The 13,490-nt window shown below is 29.9% G+C and overlaps 1 protein-coding gene across 1 annotated transcript; it reads left to right on the top strand.

The window, feature by feature from the left end:
* Nucleotides 9,532-12,052, top strand: LOC109336551 (cytochrome P450 78A5-like). The gene is made up of 2 exons (XM_019573223.1): nt 9,532-10,621; nt 11,169-12,052. Exons 1-2 carry the CDS (start codon nt 9,668-9,670, stop codon nt 11,781-11,783), a joined length of 1,569 nt encoding a protein of 522 aa, XP_019428768.1. The 5' UTR covers nt 9,532-9,667; the 3' UTR covers nt 11,784-12,052.

Raw genomic sequence — 13,490 nt, 5'->3', positions numbered from 1 at the left:
CTTTGGACATCATATTCACTTTTATGTGTAATAAAGTTGATGCTTAATTATTCTATTTTGCATTTTTGTTTGTAACTATTATGTTACAAGTAAATATTTAGGATTGATCTCACTAAAGAATAAAGAAGGACTAGTTGGAATAAACATGTTTGAGATCACATTGCATAAAATTTTTATGTCACTCATCTATATTGATCTATGTAATTAAGTATATTAATATGATGATCATTGTGGTCGAGTCACACTTGAATGTGATAAAGGTCACGGTGGTTCCATAGTTGATATATAGGATGAACTAGATTGTATTAAGGAGATGTCTAAATATAAATAATGTACAGATGCACACCAAAATAATATGTGATATAATTGTTTCAGAAAAAATGAAGCCCAAATAGGTCATATATTTAGTAATTAAGTTGTACGTCATATATTTAGTACGATTATCTCAGATATTTATTTTTGGGTTACAAAATAAGTGATGTAATACTGACAACTTATAGATCTTCTAAAATTGATAATATATATGAGCTTAATGAGTGGATACCCGAACATTTGGTCTATAGGGAATAATGAGAATCCTATAAGTTAACACATAAAGAACAATTATGGTTCCAAAGAGATCCAACTAGTTTTCAGCTCTACCAATCAAAGAGAAAATAAAATGAAGATCCCAAAATGAATTTAGGATTTGGTTGATGAAAATCTTCAAACCTAAACTCTCTCCAAAGGCATACATAAAGAATAGATATGAAAAACATGGATTCATGTATAATTTTGTATCATTATTTTATATTATGTGAGAATCATGAGATTGAAGATCTTATTTACCAATTATAAAAGAAATTCTAACATCTAAAAAATAAAAGATGTTGGGGTTGTTGATTTTAACGGGGAGAGAATGTTGAATAAAGAAAAGAAAAAAAAAAGAAACACAGTCAGAGAAAATGGAGGTCTCTAGCCATAAAATGGATGTCATCAAAGATGAGGGAGAAGAATGAAAAGAGAGAAAACATTTTTTAAAATTAAGATTTAAGAATTTTTTATGGAATGTACAACTATCTTTTTTCAATTGCAAAATTTATATGAGAAAAAACTCATGCATTAATATTATTATTTATCCGTTTAAATATTTAATTGTCACAAATGTAGTTTTATCTTAATCATAAATCAATAAATATATGAGAAAAAAATATCTCATCATAAGTAGATAAATTATTTCTTTCAGCTATTAAAATTATGACATGAGTTATATTTAACCACTTTCTACAAAAATATTTATAAAAACTAAAAAAGTAACATACCTGTATGATGAGATATTTTCTTCTCTAAAATATTATAGTTACCATATTTTCATTAGTATAAGTAAGAAATAAGTGTTATACATATTTATAATTATTATATTTTGGACTATAATTAATTACTAAATGCATGAACACTTCATGTCGTTTTACATGTACAAGCTTACTTATCTTTTGATCATGTCCATTAGTTAATGTTTTAACCAAATAAAAAATTCATTTTGAACTCATAATAAGCATATAGCTAAGAAATTTTCATTAACATGAATTTTCAATTAACTTATTAACTAATTATCTTAAACATTTCCTTTCCTAAAATTCTATTCATGTCAACAAAAAACTTTGATGGAACGTTCCTACATAAATTATATAATTTTTTGAGAATCATAATGATTAAGGGATACTTTATCCGAGACAACCGCATTAATCCGCCCATATAAAACTCTATCCTCACACTAAATGATAAAAAACCATTACACATAGAGGTCCTTCTATGAGTATGAGGATTCTAATAGTGAGCAAGATTCTACCATATCCATATATTCAATTTAGTTTGTCCATAACTAGGAACATAAATAGTTGGATTTCATTGAAGCTTAGATTAGGTTTAAAATTCAAAAATTAGATTAAGTCAGTTATTTAGGGTTGAGTGAAGTATGACCATACTCAACTCATTCTAGTCTTACCAAGGAGTTTTGCTTGTACACGCGTGTTCAATTCTATACATATTTATGATATTTCTTTGGTCCAAAACAAATATTATGTTTGGTTGCACAACCTATATATTAATATAAATTTATATTTTTAACCTTGTTTTTTCAATTCATTTTGCTAATTATATTAGATACTCGTTTACGAATGATTTATTGTCACAATATATGTATATATTTCTTATGTTATTGTTGGATCCCACAAGGCCCTGTCACTCACCTAGAGGGAGGGGTGAATAGGTGATACGGTACACAATTACCGTTGCTCGATAAACAAAGAGAAAATACAAAATTATACATTGTTTAATCAATTATACTAAGATTTAACCGATTAACTCGATCTGCTATTAATCGATTAACTAAACACCTTAATCGATTAACTAAACACCTTAATCGATTATTTAGTTCTAGTTCAGTTAAAATAGTTTTCTTTCGATCTCCAAGTTTACCAAGATTCAACTAAACTCATATGCACTTATTACAGACAGTTAGTAACAGTAAATGCACAATACAGAATATGAAATTAACACAGAATAATATGCATATCAAGTTAATTAAACCAAGTATTATGGAAATGTAAAAAGATAATGGAAAAAGAAGAATGAGACACGACTTTTATCCTGGTTCATTTGCGGGTCCACTTGCAAACTACATCTAGGCCTCCCATTCTGATCTTGTGAGATTTTTCTTCAATGTGGAAATTAAATTTTCTTTACAAACACACTGCCAATACAAGATGCAAGACGCTGCTTTCTTGATCTCTATGAACTTGACAACCTTGGTTTGACCTCTCTCTCGCCTACTAAGATCTCCTATATTTTCGCAATTAGTCCCTAGTCAGGTATCGCTCAATACCAAGACCTATTGCTTCTCGTGAAGACACACCTAACAACATCTAGGATTTTTCCCAAACCTATTCTCTATTAATAGTGATAACAATCACACCAAGAGAATATGTTATTGTCGTTGTCTAACAATTTTCTTCAAGTTATATGTGCACCTCAATGTTCAGATTTAACCATTCTTCTCACAATCTAAAACCCTTCTAAAAGATCTCACAATTACAAAATAGAAAGCGTGAAATGCAATGTTTCTTTTTCAACAAAAGATTTGACACTAAATCTCAACGGGTATCTTGTAAAGATCCATCCTTTTCTTTTCTCAAAAGAACACTTTGAAAATCTCTCTAAAGATTTGAAAGTTAGAACTTAAGATTTCCTGAACCAAAATGTGTAAACTCTTTATTTCAAATATGTGTTCTAACTCTATGAATCAATGTTCATCTCTATTATGAAGCAATATGAAAAACTTGGGTTAAAATATTATTCTGTTTTAAACTATAGTTAATCGGTTATATCTTAAACTTTATTGATTAATGAGTTCTTGAAAATAACAGAAAACAAAAACAGTAACAACTCTTAATCGATTAAATCCATACTTAATTGATTAATGGGTTCCCAAGAAATCAATGATTAATCGAGTAAGATATTTGTTAATCAATTAATGGTTTTCTAAAAAGATGTTTCAATGATGTGTGAACCTCCTACATGATTTATAAAAGAATGATACATGTCTTTGAATGATGTATGATTTAAAACTCTTTTTAAATGCATTCAAAACATATGATCATGTATGTATGTATGTGCATGTAAATCATGTATGTATGCATGTAAGTCTCATTTTAGTTATGATTGCTTTTAGCTTGTGAGACTTCCATTGGGGTTCATCCTAGCCTAAAACATCTTAAGACATAATAAAGATATAAAATACTTAACCCCTAGATCTTCTTAAGTGTTTTGCCTTGTATGAAATTGAGTCTTGACTTACTGTTGATACTTGTTATTTGTTGATTTTCTCATCCCTCCAATCTTGTCCTTCATCATTAATCATCTTGTCGATCTATGTATATATTAAACTTTGTCGTCTTTTGTCTTTATCAAAATATATGTGTCCTTTGGCTTCATCAAAATATATGTGATGCATGCTTGGATACACACTCTTGCTCATTCATACATGCTTGCATCTTCAGTTATTGATTATCTTATATTCTTTTTACGTAAATATGTATGTGTAAATGATTCCCAAAATGTTTGCATATATCATTTCATATGACAAATTACATATTCATAATAATAAGTAATAATGAAAATAGTTTGTATGAAAAAAATAAAGTCATTATATTTAATTTGGTTAAGTATGGGTGACAAATGGATGAATTTAGATTTAGATCCTAATAGATGGATGAAAGAAAAGTCATCTACCAATTGTAAGTAGGGGTGGGCATGGGTCAGGTTGGGACGGGTTAAGGCTTGTCCCTTACCCAACCCTAAATATTGGCCATGTCATTTTTTTAAACCCGAAGCTAACCTGACCCTAAATATCGACTGTGTCAGCCTTTAAACCGAACCTGATCCTAGACCCGATTAAATATAATGCATACTCATTTTAGATAAAATATTCTAAATATTATTTATTATTATGAATATGTAATTTGACATATAAAATGATATATGTATGTATATTATTAATCATGTATATATGATGAAGAAAAGTTAAAGAATCAATGATACTTTTGACCAAAAAAGTATCATTATTATGTACATATTTGAATAAAGATGCCTACACATATGATGAATGACTGACCATGGGACGGGTCAGGTCATGCTTGGTCCTTACCCGATCCTGAATATGGTCTAGATCTAATTTTCGAAATCGAATATGACCATTCACCTGATGAGACCCGAACCTAATCGACCTGATCATGATCAGGCTATACCAGGTGAGCAGGTACGGTCGAGTCTTGCTCACCCCTAATTGTAAGTATGATATGATAACTAAGAGGAGGTTAATTAATTTGCTGGACAAGGTTACAAATAATTGCTCTAAAAAAGTTAGAGTATTTTGCAACAAAAGTGTTTCAGAAAAATAACCAATTATAGAGTGTAAAAATAAAGAGAGTAGGGAGAAGAGAAGAGATAGACCAATTTTTTATTATAAAAGTTCACATTCTTGTCTACCGAATGTTACGTCCACTACTCTTGCAACGCAAGAGATTTTTCACTGATATTTTAAGTTGTAATTACAAATCTCTCCACAGAATACTAGTACATTACACACTTACAAATACCTCACACACTTAGAAGAGAAACACTTCTAAGCACACTCTTTACCTTTTCATCACACCATGTGATGAAAAGTAAATACAAGGTGAATGAAGAATTTGACTAGGACAATGATTACCTTTAAAAGATAATTACAATCTTTAGTATCTTTCTATGTAGATAATACACAATACTCTTTGTGTTTTTATATATGAAAACTCAGAAAAAATACTTGGTTGCAGCTTCAGAAAAATATGATAGTTAAGAACACAGGTTGCAAGAACAAGGTGTAGAGAATTTGTTTTGAAAGATAATATGAAAGTTATGTTCAAGTATTGGAAGAATTTGAGTGTTCCAAAGCCTTTAAATAGGCTTCCAACCAACCATTATACCCTATTATAAAGGTACAAGACATTTGGGATGAAACTCATTCGTTTTGGATGAAAGTTGATCTGTTTGGATTTGAAAATCTGGTGTAACAACTCTGTATAACTGATTACATTAGACAGTAACCGATTACCCAAACATTATGTCCAACTGAGTAATCAGTTACTCCTCAGCCTAATTGGTTACTCTATGTTATTTTTGCTTGGTAACTGATTACATAGTTTGGGTAACATGTTATACAGTTCCAACAACCTGTTACTTACTATCACACAATACAAGTAACATGTTACTCTAGTCCAGTAACATGTTACCCAAGTCAAGTAACACGTTACTTAGCATCTTGAAAATTAATTTCTTTTTACTCTAAGTTTTCAACGGCTAAGTATACAAAAGATTTAAGGAATAGAAATACCTAACTTAGAAGACTTGTAAATCTAGACTATTTGGAGCTTTGTCTTTTATGGTTTCAAGGTCTTCTTCCTTTTTTTTTTTTGGTGATCTTGGTGTCTTCATCAAAACCATATCAAGGTTAAGAGTAAGATCTTCTTCACACCAATCCATATAAATCAATTTAAATCATATTTTAAATTATCTAATCCATCTATATGCAAACTTAATTGATGAATTCTAATCCATATATATCCAAACTTAATTGATGGATTCTAATCTGTCCAATTCATCCATGACTCTATTTTCATGGATTTGGATGGATTGATATCCAATCCATTTGATTTTTTTAATTGTAACTAAAAACATTTTTGAATAACTTCATTCTTTTAAAAATCAATATTTAATACACATTTTTTAAAATCACATTTTTAAGAAAAGTTGTTTTAAAAATATTGTTTTACTTTTAAAAGTTAGTTTTTTGCAATATTCTACAAGCATGCCATATATAAGGTTTCACGTCTAAAGTTTTTAACAAATATTTATATATGTTATGTATTTAAGAACAAACTTTTAGTATTAACATATACGCATGTCCTATAATTGATCTCAACTTCTTAAAAATTTAAAGTGAGAGTGAGAAAAACTATAAGAAAATGAGATTTTAGATAGTAAATGAAATTGAAAAGCAAAGAATACAAATTTTGAATGTTTGTGTATTAGATGGATTGGATATCCATCTAAATGAGTATATGCGTTGGATATAATAGATATATTCAAATTCATCCAATACTTAAGTTATTCATTGGATTATATCCATTTAAAACTAATAGGTTTAATGGATGGATTTAATTTTCTTGAATTTCAATGGATTGTGGATAATTATCACCTCTAGGTCTAAGGTCAGAATCAAATTCAAAAACAACTAATTCATTATTTATAGTCGAGTAAAGCTCACGACTAATGTTGACCCTCACATTTCATTCATAAAATAAGACTATCAATATCTTCTTATTTGATGAGAGATTTTAAGTCTTTAATGTATCACACCATTCATTCATGGTTGATAATTTATTGGTTGTATAAAAATCCATATTTTTAATTTACTGGCAGTATAAGAAAATATCATATTTTTACAATTCATGAATATTTAAATATAAAAATACCATATTTTTACAAAATATTATCACATATGATATAATTTATTGTGTATAGAGTTGTGGAACAACCCGAATCACACAAAGTAGCTCAAAATGGGTTGACAAATAAATGAGCCGAAGCCGATTCACTCATAAAAGATGATAAACCGAATTGTGAACTTGCATAATTGTCTATTTACAACAAAAAAAAACTCACATTCTTTCATATTTTTCTATTAGGGGACAATTTTTCTTACCACTTTTTCTATCATTTATGTATTTAAGAACAAACTTTTAGTATTAACATATCCGCATGTCCTATAATTGATCTCAACTTCTTAAAAATTTAAAGTGAGAGTGAGAAGAGCTATAAGAAAATGAGATTTTAGATAGTAAATGAAATTGAAAAGCAAAGAATACAAATTTTGAATGTTTGTGTATTAGATGGATTGGATATCCATCTAAATGAGTATATGCGTTGGATATAATAGATATATTCAAATTCATCCAATACTTAAGTTATTCATTGGATTATATCCATTTAAAACTAATAGGTTTAATGGATGGATTTAATTTTCTTGAATTTCAATGGATTGTGGATAATTATCACCTCTAGGTCTAAGGTCAGAATCAAATTCAAAAACAACTAATTCATTATTTATAGTCGAGTAAAGCTCACGACTAATGTTGACCCTCACATTTCATTCATAAAATAAGACTATCAATATCTTCTTATTTGATGAGAGATTTGTGGAACAACCCGAATCACACAAAGTAGCTCAAAATGGGTTGACAAATAAATGAGCCGAAGCCGATTCACTCATAAAAGATGATAAACCGAATTGTGAACATGCATAATTGTCTATTTACAAAAAAAAAACTCACATTCTTTCATATTTTTCTATTAGGGGACAATTTTTCTTACCACTTTTTCTATCATTTCTCTCTCTTAAAATAGATTGAAAATAGAGCATTAGTAAAATAAACTAATAAAATGAAATAGAAAAGTTATTGAATTAGATAAATACTTGTGTAGAGACGTATTTATGTAGAGATAATCAATAAAATTTTGACAACATATTAAAAATTTAATTTTAATAAATTTAATCTTAAATGATAGCATACAAAACATAAATACACATATCTCTAAATATGACGTTTTAGATACGTCTCCATATTAACTTTGTCAAAATAACACATCATTAAAATGTTACATTAAAAAAAACACTATAAATTGGAATTTCTTATTATTATTGATTATAGATACACTAATATTAATATCAGTAATGATATATTTTCTCATAAGAAATTGACATATATTATATATAAAAATTTATACACAATCAATCTATCATTCATTATTTATTTTTTGGATACTACCATGGTATTCCCTCAATCACATGTGTAAGGATCTAATCTCTTTTAGAATATGTGATTACATCTTCCAAAAAGTGTCGCTCACAACAATTGAACATTTACCTTTTATTTGCAACACTAAAAAAGATAATATATACAATTTTTTTCCCTTAGACTTCATTTGATAGAGTAGAAAAAGTGGAGAAAGAGAATGAGAGCAAAGAAGTTGAAGAAAAATATCATCTTTTTATCATTTGGTTTAGGAGATAGTTTAAGGAACAAAGATCCTATCTCACAAGAAAATCATATCTCCATATCCATAGTCAATCAAACTTCACAAAATAATATAAAAAATGTATTCCTATTTTTATGATTTTTCTTTTTAATTAAAATGAATTTTTTAATTAGGCGTGGACACAAAATAAATCAAAAATGAGGAGATGTAATCCTCATCGAAGTTTAAGAAGAGAAACTGAAAAATGAACTCGACCCACATGGGTTAAAAAAAGAAGGAATGAAAAGGATATGATGGAAAATAATGTTTTCCATTATAAAAAAAATGGTATGACTCATGCTTTTATATTTTCTTTTCAATATTGGGAGCAAGTGTATAGATTAATGGTTGAACTTACATTTAAGAGAAAAAATATGCACATTAATGATATATGAGTTTTATACATTGTTACTACATCATCTATTATTTATGTCTTGTCATCATTTATTTTTCAAAAAATAATAATGCAAATAAATGATAGATGATATATTGACTTTGTATAAATCTTTATATTGATAATGCATAAATATTATATCTAGATATAAAAAAATCATATTTCGTATTAAACACACTTATAAATGTCGACAATTTACTAAAATTCTACAAAAACAAATCAATAAATAAATGTCAATGTCTTTAGTAACAATAATTATATTGTTTCCTCTTGATTTTCTACTATATCAATCAACTAAAACCTATCACACTTTTCATTCTTTAATTTTTCTTTACTAAACCAATTTACTTAACATTAATGTTAAATTATGGTAGAAATAGTCTATATAAAAGATTGTTTTTTATGTAATAAAAGGCTTCAAACCTCTTCATTTTCCTCTTATATTCCTTTTAACCAAGGTTACCACATTATATAACCACACCCTCCTCCCTCTCACCTACTTTCTATATAACCAGTAACTAACCCCTCCAACACTCTTTGTCTTCCCACCCTCCACCATCACCTCTTCCTTCATATACAACACCTTAAAATCACTCATTAGAAAAACAAAAAACCATAAAAATGTTACCAGATTTTCACCTCATTTTTTTCCCTGACCTTCTTCATCCACCACTTTTCACTTTCCAAGCTATTCTATACACTCTTCTCTTCATCCTCATAATTTTACTCTTTTTCTCACCCGGTGGTCTTGCTTGGGCACTAACACTTCCCAAGTCTCTTATTCCCGGTCCACCCGGTCACCCGGTCACCGGTTTGCTCTCGGTTTTTTCTGGTCTCACACCACACCGTTCTCTTTCTAACCTTGCTAAACGCTATAATGCTGAACCGCTTATGGCTTTTTCGGTTGGGTTAACCCGGTTCGTTATTTCGAGTGAACCGGAAACTGCAAAAGAGATTCTGGGTAGTTCTGGTTTTGGTGATAGACCAGTTAAGGAAAGTGCTTATGAGCTCTTGTTCCATAGAGCAATGGGTTTTGCACCGTACGGTGAGTATTGGAGAAACCTTAGGAGAATTTCTGCTACATATTTGTTTTCTCCTAAGAGAATCAATGCATTTGGTGGGTTTAGAAAGGAAATTGGGTTGGAAATGGTGAAGGAGTTTGAGATTATGATGAAGGGTAATGATGAAGGACGTGTTGAGGTTAAGAAGGTTCTTCATTATGGGTCGTTGAATAATGTGGTTATGAGTGTTTTTGGGAAAAGGTATGATTTTTATGGTGATGGGGTTGAGTTAGAAGAAATGGTGAGTGAAGGGTATGAGTTGTTGGGTGTTTTTAACTGGAGTGACCATTTTCCACTTCTGGGGTGGCTTGATTTGCAAGGTGTGAGAAAAAGGTGTAGGTGTTTGGTTAAAAAGGTTAATGCTTTTGTTGGGGAGATAATAGAGGAGCATAGGATGAAAATGGTTTCAGGTGAATATGTTGTGGGAAAAACTGTTCGGGATTTTGTTGATGTGTTGCTTGATTTGGAGAAAGATTTCAAGCTCAGTGATTCTGATATGATAGCTGTTCTTTGGGTAAGAAATTGAAGTTCTGTTTTTTTATGTATAATGTGTTATTTAGGTAACAACTCTTTTGTTTCTTATGTATAAATATTTGTTTCCTTTTATTTGCTGTTTAGTTAGAAAAATGGAACATTTTTTGTTGGTATTCTATGTTTACGTATTTATTCGTTTTTCACAGAAAAATTGAACATTTTTTGTTCGTATTTTCATTGTGTTAGATATTTGTTTTTTATTTATTTGCTTCTTAGTTAAAAAAGGATTTGATCTTCTTTTTGTTGGTATTTATAAATTATGATTATGTTTCTTGTCTCCGCATATTTATTAGCTTCTTACTCAGAAAAACGCTACCTTTTTATGTAGTCATTTATGTGTATGTTGTTGTATTTTGTGCATATGAATCTTTTATTTGTATTTATCTACTTTTTAGTATAAAAGATGCATCATATAGTTTTCTGTTGGTATCATGTGTTGGTGTCCCTTATGGTGTAATAGAATATTACTTTTTTTGTTTGCATTCATAGTCTTCATCTTTTGTCATGTGATTTATGTTGTTTTATAGGAAATGATTTTCAGAGGAACTGACACAGTAGCAATTCTACTGGAATGGGTTTTAGCAAGAATGGTGCTACACCCAGAGATTCAAGCCAAGGCACAAAAAGAAATTGATAAAGTCACAGGTAACAGTTCCAAGCTCATTTCTGATGAAGACATTGCAAACCTTCCTTATCTCCAATGCATTGTAAAAGAGGCTCTTAGGGTGCACCCACCAGGACCACTACTCTCATGGGCACGTTTAGCTATACATGATGTTAAGGTAGGTGAGAACCTTGTTCCAGCTGGTACCACAGCCATGGTTAACATGTGGGCAATTACTCATAATGCTAAGGTTTGGAATGAGCCAGAAGAGTTCAAACCAGAACGTTTCATGGGTCAGGATGTGAATATTTTAGGGTCTGATTTGAGGTTGGCTCCATTTGGTGCTGGGAGAAGGGTGTGTCCTGGTAAGGCTATGGGTTTAGCCTCTGTGCATCTTTGGCTTGCTCAGTTGCTTCAAAGGTTCAATTGGGTTCCTTATGGAGATGGAAATGTTGATTTGTCTGAGTGTCTTAAACTTTCTATGGAGATGAAAAACCCACTTGTTTGTAAGATTGTTCCTAGGGTTGTTGATGCTTGAATTCTGAAAATGACTTGGTTTGTTGGAGCTGAAGTTAAAGGTAGCTTGGACTTGGTTTGGTACCTAATGTTTTATTTTACTTAGGTGAGTAGGGTTTAGTTAATATTTGGCTTTTCTCCTATCTTTTTTTATGTCCTTCCTTTAATCTAGTTTTAAATACTCTCTTGAGTGTGTTAACTTAAGTGAATGGTAGATTTTAATCTATGTTTAGGCTTAAGCCAGAAGTAGTAAATGGCAGTGGTTTAGTATTAAGTTGTGGTTGAAATCTTTGTATGGTACTTACTGAACTTTCAATATCACTATTGTACATATTCTTTCAATATAAGTATCAACTAATATTAAATCATTGGCATTGGCTTATATTGAAATTTAAAAACTAATACCCTGTCACCTTGTACAATTTGCATGTGCTAAAATAGGAGCTGTATGTGACTTTGTGATGTTCTTAGAAAAATTTGATTTATTCTCTTTGAAAGTGTCACAAACTTGTTTGTCATTAGTAAATAAATAAATATCAAATAAGTGAAAAGTGATAAATATAGCATTAGATAATATAAAGTACCTTTTAAAATGCATATATAAACCTTTTACACTACAACTTATTATGGTTCTCTAATTAAATTGAATATTTTTTGGACTTGATTTTTTAGCTCGTTTTAAATCAGATGCGTTTAGTTCCATGAAATGAATGTAATAGTGATTTTCTTAACCTCCTTCAGATGGAGAATAGGGATCCTTGAGGCTTTGTTGTTAGTTTTATTTTGTAAGGATAGAGAAGAGATGATTTTAGAAAGAATATCACTTGTTGGGGGAAAGAGAAGAATGTCACTTTTTGGAAGGATAGAGAAGAGATGATTTTATGGAGTATTCTAAAACTTTCTTTGTGCATACTTTCATGGTTTCTCTAATTTGGGGTTTTCTCAACAACAAAAAAAATTATAATGATATTTTTATACATCTCTCATTCTTACTTAGATTTTTAAAGGAAAAACACAATAATATTTTTGCATTATTGTTATTTTAGCTTCTTCTCATCTAATTTCACATCCATACAATAGAGAGACTTGTCTTCCTTTCCCATTCTCTTCCTCTCTCATCCTTATCCATTAATCTCTCTTATTCTCTTTTTCTCATAACTCCAAAATATAACCCAAGGCTTTGTTTAAGTGTTGTTTTGGAGGGAAATGAAAGAGATAACTTTAGAAAAAGTATTCCTTGTTTAGGATTTGAGGGAAAGAGAGGGACACCTTTGGAGGTTTTTAGAGCCCTCTAAAACTCTTAACATGCTAGTTTTCATAGTTCCCCCAATTTGGGTTTTTTTGCAAAGACAAACATGTTAAAGTACCTAAATGACTTTAGTAAATTGTTTTAATTATAAAAAATATTCTTAAATTATAATTATTTTAGTCTCCTTCTATGAGAAATATTTGTTTTCTTTTCTTTTTCCCTTCATCCCTCATCTTTGCCCCTAGTTCATTCTACTTCCCATTCTATCATAACTCTCAAACATACACTCACGCTATGTTTGAGAGTGTTGTTTTAGAGGGGAAGAGGAGAGAACAAATGACTTTTGGAAAGCTTATCCCTAGTTTGGTAGTTGGATGAATGATATAATAAGAATGTTTTGGAGGGTTTCCTAAGCCCTCTAAAACTCTTCACATGTCTGTTTTCATAATTTCCTAAATTTAGGATTTTTTCTAGAGACAA

The sequence above is a fragment of the Lupinus angustifolius genome, chromosome LG02, assembly GCF_001865875.1.
Source record: "Lupinus angustifolius cultivar Tanjil chromosome LG02, LupAngTanjil_v1.0, whole genome shotgun sequence".
Lineage (NCBI taxonomy): Eukaryota > Viridiplantae > Streptophyta > Magnoliopsida > Fabales > Fabaceae > Lupinus > Lupinus angustifolius.
The sequence above is the reverse complement of the archived record's forward strand: the minus strand, read 5'-3'. Positions and strand labels throughout refer to the sequence as shown.